Source organism: Zea mays, chromosome 7 (genome assembly GCF_902167145.1).
Source record: "Zea mays cultivar B73 chromosome 7, Zm-B73-REFERENCE-NAM-5.0, whole genome shotgun sequence".
NCBI lineage: Eukaryota > Viridiplantae > Streptophyta > Magnoliopsida > Poales > Poaceae > Zea > Zea mays.
Window position 1 is genome coordinate 27,786,041 of NC_050102.1, and position 15,132 is coordinate 27,801,172.

At 44.4% G+C, this 15,132-nt stretch overlaps 1 protein-coding gene across 1 annotated transcript; it reads right to left on the reverse strand.

The window, feature by feature from the left end:
* Positions 1-10,331: 10,331 nt before the first annotated feature.
* On the reverse strand, positions 10,332-14,868 carry LOC100280443 (uncharacterized). Its single transcript, NM_001367937.1, has 11 exons — positions 14,594-14,868; positions 14,406-14,484; positions 14,173-14,213; positions 13,815-13,893; positions 13,332-13,436; positions 12,739-12,848; positions 12,470-12,651; positions 11,969-12,317; positions 11,605-11,736; positions 11,189-11,284; positions 10,332-10,827 (listed from the first exon to the last, which is right to left on the reverse strand). The coding sequence occupies exons 1-11, from the start codon at positions 14,726-14,728 to the stop codon at positions 10,486-10,488; spliced, it is 1,650 nt and encodes a 549-aa protein (NP_001354866.1). The 5' UTR covers positions 14,729-14,868; the 3' UTR covers positions 10,332-10,485.
* Positions 14,869-15,132: the final 264 nt, after the last annotated feature.

Below are 15,132 nucleotides of genomic sequence, written 5' to 3' on the forward strand. Positions count from 1 at the left end.
TCCATGTAAATTTCCTCATCTAGCTCTCCATTTAGGAATGCTGTCTTAACATCCATTTGATGGACGAGTAGACCATGAGAGGCAGCCAAAGAAAGTAGCACACGAATTGTGGTCAATCGAGCCACAGGTGAATAAGTATCAAAGAAATCCTCACCTTCCTTCTGTGAATAGCCTTTAATTACAAGCCTCGCCTTGTACCTTTCAATAGTACCATCAGGCCTAAGTTTTTTCTTGAACACCCATTTACTTCCAATGGGCTTACACCCATAAGGACGCTCAACTACCTCCCAAGTTGCATTAGACATAATAGAATCCATCTCACTCCTTATTGCTTCCTTCCAAAAGTCAGCATCAGGAGAGGAATATGCCTCTTCAATGGTACTTGGTGTGTCATCCACAAGATATACAATGTAATCATCACCAAAGGACTTTGCAATCCTTGGTCTCTTACTCTTTCGAGTTGATACATTGTCATTTTCCACATGATTATGTATATGGGATTCCTCAGTGTGTTCTACCGGAATAAAATGCTCATGGGGTATCGTTGGTTCATCATTAGACGTATCATGTGTAGCTTTCATGGGAAATTCGTCCTAAAAAAACGTAGCATCTCTGGACTCCATAATTGTACCAACCAACATGTCCGGTACTCCAGAGTTTATAATTAAAAACCTATATCCAATGCTGTGGAAAGCATACCCAAGGAAAACACAATCAACAGTTTTCGGTCCTAATTTGCGCTTCTTGTTAATTGGCACATTCACTTTAGCCAAACAACCCCAGGTGCGCAAATAGGAGATATTTAATTTCTTCTTTTCCCATTCCTCGAATGGTGTGATTTCTTTGTTCTTTGTGGGAACTTTATTCAGGACATGACACGCCGTCAAGATCGCCTCACCCCACCATTCCTTAGATAGCCCTGAAGTCTCTAACATGGCGTTAACCAAATCAGTTAGAGTATGGTTCTTTCTTTCAGCAACCCCATTGGATTGTGGTGAGTATGGCGGTGTCCTCTCATGAATAATACCATGTTCCACACAAAAATCAGAAAAATCATCCGAAAAATATTCTCCACCACGATCAGACCTTAACCGTTTAATTTTCCTCTCGAGTTGATTTTCAACTTCAGCTTTGTAGGTCTTAAAATAATGCAAAGCTTCATCTTTTGATTTTAAGAGATACACATAACAAAATCTAGTAGAGTCATCGATAAAAGTAATAAAATATCGCTTGCCTCCTTTAGTCAATATTCCGTTCATCTCACATAAATCGGAATGTATTAAGTCTAGTGGTGCCAAATTCCTCGCCTCCGCAGCCTTGTGAGGCTTGCGAGGTTGCTTAGATTGCACGCACACCTGGCACTTAGAACCTTTGACTAAATCAAATTTCGGGATTAAATTTAAATCTGCTAACCGCGAGACACAACCAAAATTGATATGACAAAGTCGTGAATGCCAAATATACGACTCATTCGAAACAACATTGTTCACAGACTTATTACACGCATCATGCAAAGATAAGCGGAACAAGCCTCCGCTGTCATAGCCTTTTCCAACAAACGTTCCATACTTAGACAGTATACATTTATTAGACTCAAAGACAATTTTGTAGCCATCTCGACACAATTGAGAGCCACTAACTAGATTCTTTTTGATGGAGGGGACATGCTGCACGTTCTTCAATAGCACCGTCTTTCCCGAAGTAAACTTCAGAATGACTGTACCAACACCAAGAACACGCGCATGTGATCCGTTCCCCATCAGCAAGGCTCCAGTCCCTTTGCACTGATAAGAAGAAAATAAAGAAATATCAGCACACACATGAATATTAGCACCGGTATCAGCCCACCACTCAGGGGATTTACACACTGAAAGAACAGTTGGTAAAAGATTACCATACCCCGATGTTCCTTCTGCAGTCTCGCTAACAACCATGTTTACTGTTTTCTTCTCTTGAGCTGGTTTTTTCTCTTGCTTAAATTTGCGGTCTGGACAAGCGCTTGCCCAATGATCAGTACTCCCGCAAACAAAGCAACCAGCTCCTTTGTTCTTCTTTTTGAACGAGGATGCCTGCTTGGGCTTCGTGGCATTCTGTTGCTTGTTCTTCTTTTTATTATTATGTGATGCATTGGAGTTCTTCTTTTGTACCATATTGGCACTAGAAGTCTCAACTCCTTTTCCACGAGTGTCTTTTGCTCTCGCCCTCTCCTCAACATCAAGAGAACCAATAAGCTCAGCCACGCTAAACTCTTGTCTCTTATGTTTTAGAGTGGTAGCAAAGTCCGTCCAAGAAGGTGGCAGTTTAGCGATAATACCGCCGGCCACGAACTTGTCAGGCAAGACACATGGGAATTGTTCGAGTTCTTTAGCCAGTGCCTGTATTTCATGAGCCTGTTCAACTACAGGACGGTTTTCCACCATCTTATAGTCAAATAGCTGCTCCATGATGTACAGCTCGCTACCAGCATCAGAAACACCAAACTTCTCATCTAATGCATCCCATAACTCTTTTGCAGATGTGCACGTTAGATAAGAATCAACATACTTGTTGGCAAGAGCGCCAATCACGGCGCCTCGAAACAGGTTATCGGCAACGTCGAACATTCTCTCCTCTTCAGGAGTGAACTGTTCGGGTTTCCCCTGTGCGGCGTGATAGCAGTTCATTGCGGTCAACCACAGTATCATCTTACTACGCCATCTCTTGTAAAACGTCCCATCAAAAGGTTTACTTGGTTTTAACGCAGCAGCAAAACCACTAACAGAAAAATGCCTAATATCAGATTTTTGGATTGTTAGAAAGTTAGGCATTTTTAGTTTTAATTTAATCCAGAAAAACAGTGCGATATATGTGATGACATGTATGTGCATGTGTGTATAACTACTCGCATAAGCAGTAAACAGCAATGAAACCTGCACAAATACGAAGAACAGAGTGTACCCAGCGGAGGGACCGATGCTCAAGGCATCAGTGGCTCCATTCACACGAGACATCTCGTGTGTTTGTTCGATGTAGCCGTACGAAGTCGGTGCAGGAAGATGTACGCTGTGCAGTCCCTCGAACGGTCGCCGGGAAGAAGAACAGCAGCACGCGTCAACTCGGGAAGGCGACGAACAGCAAGCTGTGGACGAAGCAGCTGGACAAACAGATCACGCGAGCAGTCGCGAAGACGTTCCCCAAAAATTTGATCGCCCGCACACCCGTGCAAGTGTATCTCTGCGGTCGGTGATTTCGGAGGCCTGCTCTCCCACTCTCTCTGTGCTCGCAGAAGATGGGACGGGAATGTGTTGTTTGCAATTCGCGTGAGATAATTCGCAGAACTGGAAGAGCCCTCTGGAAACTGACGACAGTAATTGACGTCCGTTACTAGGTTATCAAGACGGTCATCGCTCCAGGCAAAATGCGCAACCGTTTGAAAGGAATATTCGGACCAGGGTCCGATCTACCACGAGCCACGAGCCGGCGGCGGCGCGCGCGCGTGTGGCTGTCCTTCATCCTTTTCTCAACTTCTCAATAGATGCACCAATGGTCCACCTATTTAAGTTGATTGATTTGTCCTTTGAACTTCCAATATGGTACTAAATAATTAGTACACCATAGCATTAAAGTGGGCCATTAGCATTGACTATTATTGAATATTAATTTGGGCCAAGCCCACATTAATCCAACATAAACTGTACTTAACTGATAATCTAATTCATATATAGTAGTCTAGCTGTGTCCACTGTTGCTATTGTAGGACTTCGTCAGTTCGGATGCTGAGACGGAGAGAATCTTCAGTAGCATAAAGTGAAGTGCCGGTTCTATTGGACCACTGCATCACTAGAACGATCGACCATCCCCAGTTTTTTTTAGGACGGGAGAGTGTTGTTTAATCTAGCGTCTTACTTGCTAACGTAGGCTTAGCGGTGTCCACACTAGTTCATGCATGCATGCTCACAGCATTGACTTTTGCGTAACACTGAACTAGATATACAAAATGGTAATAAACTTGGCGATAAGCTGCCGATGACGATTCATACTAGTACTTTAATCAGGAAGAAAATAGTAGTATATTTCTCTAACATGTACTCCCTCCGTTTCTTTTTATTTGTCGCTGGATAGTGCAAAATTGCACTATCCAGCGACAAATAAAAAGAAACGGAGGGAGTACCAACTATTGCAGGTCACATCATGTCGTATATATGCATATCAAAACACTGTGTGTGACTGGTGAGATAATATACCAATATACGCATTCCTCTATATATGTTCTCCTGGAAGGTAGCAGTTTATATATATGCACAAATAATTAAGGTGATGTGCGGTCCAATAAAGATGCCATCCTCTTTGGATGCTAGCTAGGCTAAAAAAATAACTCAGACTAATTAACTAAACTTGGCTACCTAGTAGGCTAACAATTAGTTCAAGTCTTATCAAAACCAAAAACTTTCGGCGGCTGCAATAATTTTCGGCGGCTAAACACATAGCCAGCAACATTTTATTATTTTCGGCCGACATCCCATAGCCGTCAAAAATAGTTAATTTTGGGCGACCACCTTCGAAAACCGTCGAAAATTAATTTGTTTTCGGCGGCCACTGGCTCGGCCGGCGAAAATTAGCCTCCCGACACAGCTACACCGTAGCCCCCCTACCCACGCGCCGCTACCCCGCCACCAAGCTTTGCGCCGCCAGCACCTCGTCGCCGCTACTCGCCCCCTCCGTGCGCCGCTGTCCCGCCCGTGCACTCACGCCCCCCTCGCGCGCTACCCCGCCGCCTCGTCAAAGTCGCGCGTCGCTGCCCCGCCAGCGCCGGCTAGTGCGTCGCCGCCCTGCGCGTCGCCACTCAGCTTCACCGGTGCTACCCGCCCTCTAGCTACCGAGGTGCCGGCCTACGTGCCACCCCACCACCTTGCAGGAAAAGGTAAACAAAACCAGTTATAGCTACCACAAAATAATTAAATGAAATTCTAGAGTTTTCTTGGACAAACTAGTGTTAGTTAAAATATAGTTGATGTTTAGTTCAATTGAAATTTTCATCAATTAGTTAATATGTGGATTGATGGTTAGTTAATATGCGGATTGAGTTTTAGTTAATATGCGTATAATGGTATAAATAAGCCTTTTGTCTTTAATTGAGGACTTTGTTCGTTATTGTAGATTGATCCGGGTACAGACTTCGTGAACAATCTATTCGCTTCCAGGGGGTAGTGGACATAACTCCAATAATCCCTAGTGGCCACGAAGTTTGTTGTGTCTTTTTAGTTTATGGACTTTTGTTGCATCTTTGTCGTGGATATTGGAATGTTGAATGTTGATGGATGTATGGACCTAGTATATGAATGGAACAAGTTAAATAAGATGTTATGATGGATGTATGGAATTATTATTGATGGATATATATATGTTTGATGAACATATATTGATAAGTAAATGTGTTTGTTGATTGTTTGATGGAATTGTTGATGGATGGATGTTGATGAATATGTGGTTGATGTATGTTGATGAATATATTGTGTTTGTTTATGTGAAATGAATGTATAATTGGAGGAAATTCTGGTTTCCTACACAGGCTTATTTGACTGAATAAATAATGCACACTGGTATAATCCATTAAACACCAAAACACATACAACGGTTGTGCTTGTTCACTTATCTATATATACTAATAGGACGCTTTGCCGAATGTCTGAAGCACTCGGCAAAGCCCGACAAACACTTGGCAAAAACTTTATCAAGTGTGACTCTGCAAAGAGAGCTCGACGAACAGTACATCGGCAACGGCTTCTTTGTCGAGTACTACCATTAACAAAGGACTGATAACTTGAACTAATGATATTTGAGTAGATACATTCTCATGTGCTATATTGTGTTCTCTGCTGACTTGATTATCTAAGTAACCCGTATTATTTAACAAAGGACCAATAGCTTTCATTCGTCTCATTGGAACAGATCGAGATCGAGCCAAGTATTTAAAGGCGGCTCGATCTACTCCATCTTCTTCGAAGAATAAGGGAACGGTTATCATTTTGACCTAGCTAATAATTAATATCCACAATTATTCGGATTAGTGTCATGCATTTAACATCTCCACGTATACTATTTAGGTGAGAGAATATGATGATGTCCACTCCCAAAGGGACGTGGCCGGCTGTGCCTCCAATCCACAAGGTTGGGTCAACGACGTTGGCTTCCGCATAACTGATCGATGAGATATGCTACAGAGTCACACGCTTAATTAATCTGCACAGTAGGATAACCGAGAAGAAGGTGCGTGACTGCAGCAACTGGCTACTAGTGTCAGGTCACATCCTGTCGGGTTTACATATTAAAACAGCAGTGTGGGCGAAAATAATACAGAATGATGTGATCATAGACATAATTGATAACAAACTCTCATGGACTCTTAGGACATTGTATATAGAGATGGCAATGGGTACCCGAAACCCGAATACCCGACGGGTTTTACCCGATATGAAGGCGGGTACGGGATGATTTCTCTACCCGCGGGTATGTTAATGGGTAAAAACCTCTACCCGTTGGGTAGACGGGTACGGGTACGGGTTGCAACTACCCATACCCGTCTACCCATGGGTAAAATATACCCGCATCAATACAACTATAACCATCTAATAGAGCCCATCTTAGCTAAAATAAAACCCTTCTCTAGCTATCATTTGTCTAGATACCAAGTTATGTAATCATATGATTTGTTATATGTGAAGTTGAAGTTGTTTTTATATGTTTATTTAATATTTTGAGTGATTGGTATATTAGAATTTAAGACTTTCCTAGCGGGTACGGGTTACCCGACGGGTAAAAATACCCGCGCGGGTACGGGTATGGGTAAGATTTTATACCCGCGAGTATATATGGGTAACCCGACGGGTAGAATATTTTTTGATGGGTATGGGTATGGAATGGTACTACCCGATGGGTATGTACCCGTTGCCATCCCTAATTGTATATGGACTCAAGAATGAATGACCTACAGATGGAATGGGAGATGTCGCCATTAGCTCTGACCTTTTGACTTTAAAATTTGAGAGAGGCGAACACATATATGCACATGGCCACATACAATACGGCCGGGGTACTGTATATATAGATAAACTGTCGAAGAACCCAAACAAGTTGTTGCTTTAATTTGCGTGTCTAATAGATAATATATACTCTCTCTGTCCTAAATTAAAAATTTATTTTAGTTACTTAATGAGTTAATACAATACTTGATGTATATGTTTTATATATATGTCTAGATTCATCATCATCAATTTGAATATAGACATAAAAATAGAATAGGAAGAATAAAAAGCATATATAAATAAAATAGAATTACTCAATGTTTACATTTTTTTTCATTTTTAGGCGACTAGCTCGTTGGTGGTTGTTTGCATGAGTTAGTTGGATTGGGCTCGTATAAGCGACCAATCAACATATATAAACAAAATGTTGTGCGTTATGGCTACCACGCACGGGTAATGACAAAAAGTGTGTACGTACGTAGTAGATATTTCATCCGTCAGGTACTGTGTATATGTGATATCTTAAAAATGAATAGGAAGAATAAAGCATCTAGCTAGTGGATCCGAGGACGATGCATATATGTGTACGTTGTGTCCGGACAAAATGTCTGCCCTTTATTATTATTAATTTAAGAAACGAGTATAACTTTAAAAGGAGTAAAGTCTAAATCTTAAGGTTGCAAACCAAATTAAAATCGGATACAGACGGATGATATCAGGGACTTTAGATTTGCTTCCACATTTCTATTTCGAATTCTGATCTATAATACGGGTGACGTGTCGCCATTAATTTTACGTTGGATAGGATACAACTGAGTGCCCACATTATATAACCATGCTTACTCTACTACCTTCTTTTGCATATGAACGCGACTAGAGAGTTAAAATAACCATGCTTAGACAGTTCTAGCTAGTAGCAGTACTCTTTTAAAACGGTCTATCAAACAATTTATGATACCCAACTTTATTTTTGGTTTGTTCTAGTCTTCTTGTAGGGGACGGTGAGTGCATCTTTCACTATTGGAATCCGGCTCTTTGCCGAGTGATCGGCGCTTTGCCGAGTGCTTTCTATCGGGTACTTGACAAAGTCCCGCTCTCAGTAACGATCGCGTTTACCGAGAGCAGGACTCTCGGCACTAGGGATGAAAACGGGACGGATACAGCCGGATATAGGGTCATCCCGTATCCTACCCTAATGTATTTCTCTCGGATACGGGACCGGATACGGGTAGTTAAGATTCGGGACGGATACAAGACGGGACTGGGTAATAATCCGGACGGGTAAGAAACGGATAACGGATATTACTCGGGTAGGTACCGAATAATTGTCGGGTAGTTCATCCGATGATATTAATTGTCCAACCATCCATAAGTTAAGCAATACATAATCATGTATATGATACATCAGATGTAAGAAAGGAAACCGATAAAATTGACATCATGCAGTTCAAAGTTGCTTATCACAAGAACATTGTAGAACCAACACCGCAATATTTAAAATTCATAAAATATTCTAGTTCTAAAAATTTGCAAATAAGTTACAAAAACTAATAAACATTTTATATGAAGATAACTCAAGTCCTCGTATGAAAATGATAAAGTGAAGTACTGATTATATTGAAACTTGGATACTTACACTAATTTCACATGTAACTCATACAAATAAGTGAAAGTGAAAGGAAAGAAATGTGGGCATCTTATAGATCTTATGATCCAAACATTTTTTATGGTTACATATGGACATACGTTGTATCTCCGTAAAATTTCACAATTTTTTGAGGCTATTTATGTATTATTAATTTCTTGTCATAGAAAATCATCAAAATACAATTAAATCATTAAAATATTGTTTAAACAAAAACATGATGTATTACAAAGTCATAGATCTCTTCAAGCTCTACAATTTTCATATAAACTTTATCTTCATCTGATTTCATATGTAAAAGTTATGATTTTATAACTATATTATGCAGAAAAAGAAAAAACGGGTACCCGAATTCCGGGTACCCGTATCCGACCCGGGATTTTCGGGTACTGACCGGGTATTAGTGATTCCGTATCCTACCCGTATCCGAGGTTCAATATCCGGGTAATACCCGTATCCGTCCCGACAAACAAAATACCCGTATCCGTATCCGAAATTACGTCCCGTTTTGGTACCCGTATCCGATACCCGTTCCGGGTACCCGTCCCGTTTTCATCCCTACTCGGCACAGAAATACACTCGGCAAAGACACTCGGCGAATGGCGGCGCTCGACAAAGGGCCGTCAGCAGCCGTCTATAGCTGACGATCTTTGCCGAGCGCCAAGCTTCGGGCACTCGACAAAGAAACTGACAAAGGGCCCCGCTGGTGGAACCTTTACCGAGTGTAGGATGGTGGACACTCGGCAAAGAGGTAATCTCTTTGTCGAGTGTAATAGGTGACACTCGACAAAGGTAATTTCTTTGCCGAGTGTCACCTATAACACTCGGTAAGGGCGCCGTCTCCGCTATCAGGCACCGTGACGGCGGCTTTTCTTTATCGAGTACCGAGTGACACTCGGCAACTCGATAAAAAGTACTCGACAAAGAAGTTGTTGCCGATATACTGTTCGTCGAGCTATTTTTGCCGAGTGTTTTTCGGGCTTTGCCGAGTGCTTCAAAGTGCCCGATTCCGGTAGTGTTTATTTCTTTCTCCAGTCTACTTTTTTTTTGTCGTAAGGACTAACTCTGAATTTTGGTGGCTGTATGGTGCAATTTTCCCTGTTCTATTTTATGCAGTGATGTGCTAAATAAATCGCCTTTACCCATCGATGTCTTAGACACGGTGGCGCCCGCCCATCAATGCCTTAAATTAAATCACTCTGAAACACTAGTGCTTTTTTTTGTCTTTTTTAAATATGTATATCATTGCTCAACCATTACTTTTGTGGAACTTGGTGGTGCAGGTGGTGAAAAAGAATCCGAGCAGGCTAGATCCACGCCGCGTCCTTCGCTACTGTTGTTTGTGCGGCAACCAATCGTAGGGGATAGTATATTTGTATTCTATCCCACGTCGTCAAACAAAGGAGCACAGGGGCGGTCACGTCACTGTCAAGTGCCAGCTGCAGCCTGCAGCAATATACAGCACATATGTTCGCACATTCCGCTGCTAGTGTGGTGTGCTACATACTTCCCCTACATTCTCAATTTCCCAAAACCACAGACAGGCAGTATAGTGGGTGAAGCATGCAGCAGACACCGACGTTTGAGTGCTTGCATTAACGCTAAAAATAATTTAACATCTAAGCCCCCGCCATGCATCTTGCTAAATAATACTAGTTGGAGGCTGGAGCAGCCATGCATATCTACGGCTACGAGCAATCATATATTGAGTCGTCCAAAAGACGAAACACCACGCGTACGTGCGTATATATACGTACAACTGGCTATATATGTGTATATATATTTATATTTATACTTGAAGAAGACAGGGAGAGTGTTTAATTAATCTGTAGCGCTACGCTACTCCGGCAGAGGGATGTCCGCGAGGTCCTGCCGGAACGGCACGGGCCGGTCGTCGTCGTCGTCGCCGGCGGCCGCCGCCGCCTTGTTGGCCTTCTCGGCGTCGACCACGGCCAGCTGGGCGGAGTCGGCGACGAAGGTGACGACGGTGTCCTTCCTGAAGGTGAGGTAGATGACGGCGACGACGTAGACGAGCATGAGGGGGAAGACGAGCAGGCCGACGAGCACGTTGGCGTACTTGGGGAGCGAGTTGTGGACGAGCCACCCCACGAAGCTGGTGCTCAGGAAGTACATGTTGATGCCGATGATCATCAGCCCCAGCAGCCACGAGAACACGATGATCTTGCACACATCAAATCCTAAACGAATCAATATACATGCATATGTATATGTATAATATATGGCTCCTGCGTACATGTATGCGTGCTAGATCTGCCTCATGCATGCAATTCAGTAGTGGACACTGCAACTGCAAGGCATGCATGCGTGTGATGATGACGAGCTCGTATATGCAATATATTATAATTGATCGAGCAGAACATGCATGGGATGCATGCATGCACGGATAGATGCAAATGTTCTGTGCAAGGCTAGCTAGGTCGTCATGCCAGCGTGAAGTGTCTCTGCCGGGCATCTCGATCTCAAAAGGCTACAAAAAGAGTGCAGACAATGCATATATATGCGAGTGATGAGGAATGCTTACATAGATGGAGTTCTTGTGGGGCCCCATCTTGCTGCTGCTGCTGCTGAACTTGAGGAGCGGGATGAGAGCGAACGGCAGCTCGAAGGACAGGATCATCTGCATACGCACGCACGAGCCGGCCGGGAATTGATTAATTACTACACGGTTAAGTTAATTATCAATCATTCGAGAAAGAACCCTTTGCGCGCTTTAATTACTATGATGTGTGCATCCACAAGGGAGTAGTATATTTACACGTGCTGGTGCCCTTTTGCTAGGTGTGATGGGTAAAAGGCCTCCTTCTAATAATCCACAGTTAGAGTAGAATTAACCATGTGCATGTATATGCTGGCTGAGCTACTAGTCGTAGCTGAGATATATATAGTGGACAGGCCACTGGGGCGAGAGGTGGGATGTGATGCGAGTAGTTAACCCACCGAAGCGATGATGATGAGACGGCCGGCGCCACTGGAGCCGCCGATGATGGAGACGACTAGGCTGGGCGCGATGGCGATGCAGCGTGTCATCAGGTTCCTCAGCCACTTCTTCATCCTGATGTCCAGAAAACCCTGCGCGCGCGCGTGAGCAATAACGATTAATTAGCCTCCAGTGATGGGATCCCACTAGAGGATTAGCATACGTATATAGATATAGTTGACTTCATTGGGTGTTTGAACATTATTAGTGTTTTTTTTGACGAAGTAATAACATTAGCGTTAAATTTATAGACATGTGCCAATAAGAAGTCAAACAGCAAGTTGTTGCAAGACAACTAATAGTAATAATAATAATAATTACTACCTGCATGATGTACTGGCCGGAGTAGGTGCCTGTTATGGTGGAGCTCTGGCCAGACGCCAAGAGCGCCACGCCGTACACGATCGAACTGGACCTGCCCAGCACGTTCTTGAGGAGGAAGGAGGAAGAGTCGAGCGAGAGGTCGCTGCACTTGCCGGCGTCCTCGGGCGACAGGTTGCCGGAGAAGCAGACGGTGCCGGAGACGGAGATGACGGCGATGTTGATGAGCAGCGCCACGAACAGCGCGAAGCCGCTCTCGTAGAGGAAGAACCGGCACGCGTCCTTGATCCCCCTCACCGACGACGGCGTCTTCCTCGACAGCACCAGCGCGGAGTGCAGGAACAGGTTGTGCCTGCGGGCGGTGCCATGCATGCACACGGAGACGGAGATATATAATATGAGGCTTATTATTGGCTTGTTAATTAATCCGTCATTGACCTGGTTAGTATATATAGTGGTAGCGCTAATATCCCTGAATGCTATTGCTAGCTAGCTATAGCTTACGGCATGACGAGAGCTCCGAGGAGCGCAATGGCGTCCGCGGTGGCGCCGTCGCCCTTGAGCCTGGGGATGAAGAGCCCCTTGACCACGTCCACCGCCGGCGGCTTCACGAAGCTCAGCTCCCCGAAGAAGCACGCCGCCATGACGAACACCAGCATCGAGATCAGGAACTCCAGCTTCCGCACCTACATATATATTTATATAGTTCCGGCATTATTAATTGAAGAATAATCAACACAAAATTAAACAACGCATATGCGTGCGTTGCGTACCCCGTATCTCTGTAGGCCCAGGAGCAGAAGAGTGCTGGAGCCGGTGATGAGGACCCCCACCCACACGGGGATGTGGAACAAGAGGTTGAAAGCGAAGGCTGTCCCTATAACTGCAAATAACATATAGCAAACGTATACACATACTGTCAGTAACAAACAAACAAACAAACAAAGCGATAGATTACCGAGTATTATACTCCTATATATATAGTATTGTTCTTTGGAAGCTGCAAGTCCGTGCGGATTCCTCCGCTGCTGCCGCTAGCTCTTGTTCAGATGGCAAGACGATCCAACACGCACGAACGGAACGTCCATATAATGGGAGAGATTATTCGCACCAATCCATCCATATCCTAACACGGGCTTGACTTTAGCATTCAAATATATATACTAGAACCCAAAGACTCGCTGTACCTTTATAGCTTGGATTAACAATAGAACAAGTACTACCTAATGTCCATTCTCTCACATTCTCATTCGTCAGCTTATTAATTAACTCAAAACTAACCGAAAATTAACCACCAGCAGGGACCGGCCAGGTCAAAGTATGCTTCACAGGTTTGTCATACTGCTTCTAATTAGTTACCGCGTACCTTCCGGGATATCGGCGGCGATCACCGCGACCTCCGCGAGGATCCACAGGCAAATCCTCACGAACTTGGGGTACTCGCTCTTGCATATCTCGGCGAGATGCCTCCCTGCATGCATATGCGTCGTTACAGTGAAATCCATTAGGTCTTGTTCGTTTCCATCGTATTGCACCCGGAATCGTTCCAGCTAAGGCCTTGTTCGTTTCTGCCGGATTGGTGGGTCGGAACGATTCCTGACCGGATTGCTTCTCTAATTTATATAAACTTTGATTAGCTAGAACGATTCCGGGTGCAATCCGACGAAAACGAACAAGGCCTAATCAAAGTTTATATAAATTAGAGAAGCAATCCGGTCAGGAATCGTTCCGACCCACCAATCCGGCACAAACGAACAAGGCCTTAGTAATATTTTTTCTCTTTTTTTGGATCCGTAGACGGCAGCACGGTGAGTGGTGTTTCCTTCGAGTTGTATTATAAATGAATCACCTGTCACCACTCCGAGATTAGCAGCTAGCGACTGGATGACGAGCGCGAAGATGAGGCCAATGAGGATCACCCAGAGGAGCTGAAAAGGATGGACACCGCCGAGAAAGCAAATTAAGGCAAAACCTTGTTCTCGCACTCAGAAATTAGGTAGGTAGGGTTCTGCTTCTGGGGAATCGGAGATCGCTTCTGTTCTGTAGTAGTAAAAGCCTTGGAGATCGATTTGATTGATACGGGCGGGGGCGAGATCGACGAATGAAAAAGGTGCAGAACCGCGCGTAGTAAACGTTGAGCGGCAAATTAATTAAACGCCGCGTGCTTTTTGGAACGACGCGCGGTGAAAATGGTACGCGTGCAGTACCTCGTATCGGTGGTTCGCTCCTGCTTGCAGGTCCGTCTCCACTGTTTCAGTTTCGGAGAAGACTGTGTGAGGGAGGAGAGAGGAGAGAAAGAAAGGGATGGTCGTGCAGTAGATAGATACACACACACACACACACAGAGAGAGAGAGAGAGAGAGAGAGAGAGAGAGAGAGAGAGAGAGAGAGAGAGAGAGAGAGAGAGAGAGAGAGAGAGAGAGAGAGATAGAGTACTAACAGTTGCCAGGATCCAGGTATGCCAATGACACCATAAACCCTGGCCCAACATGAGCCAGGAACCTCTTCCATGCAGGCTCCTGAACCAGAAGAAGTTTGAGACATCATCATCCACTGCTTTTAGCTATATAGTCTTGTCCATAGAAAAAAAAATCTCACGACGAGCGAAACAGCAATCAAGTATATAACCTTCATCGGCTGGTCACCGCCGTCAGGCTTCGTCGTCTTAGAGACTTGCTGCGCCTGCGCCGCCGCCGCCGCCGCCGCATTAGCTCTCCAGCTCCTCGCCTTCTCGCTACCCGGAGCTTCCCTCTCGATCTCCATGCCTAGTTGCCTACTCTGGGCTCTCTCAGAGATGCTGCTGCTGCTGATGAGCTGCAGAGAGTGGAGCGGCGGTGTCCCCTCCTCTTGCCAGTTGCCACCCCCTTGGTCATCTTTATATACTACAACATCACATGCTGAGCCTGAGGCCTGAGCAGAGTGTGTAGTGCCGTTCGCAGACTAAAAAATTGTGGGCCAGCTTCCACTTTGTGTGCTGGTATAATAAACATGTATATGCAGACACAAGAAAACACCATTTGGCATCTCTTACGCACAACAGACAGGATCCGTGGGGCCATGGATGTGACTGCTTCCTTTTACGATTCATGGATGGGGCTTTGGTTTATGTTTGAGGAAAGACAGCTTGCCGTGACCACGAACTGCTAACTAGAGAGGGCTTTTGTTGA

Bases quoted from the DNA above. Each gene is read 5' to 3' on its own strand.
- LOC100280443 (NM_001367937.1), bottom strand. From the start codon at position 14,728: ATGGAGATCGAGAGGGAAGCTCCGGGTAGCGAGAAGGCGAGGAGCTGG. The intron at 14,214-14,405 runs GTTAGTACTCTA...AAACTGAAACAG, and splicing joins ATACCTGGATCCTGGCAACT to TGGAGACGGACCTGCAAGCA. The intron at 11,737-11,968 runs GTAGTAATTATT...GCGCGCGCGCAG, and splicing joins CCGGCCAGTACATCATGCAG to GGTTTTCTGGACATCAGGAT.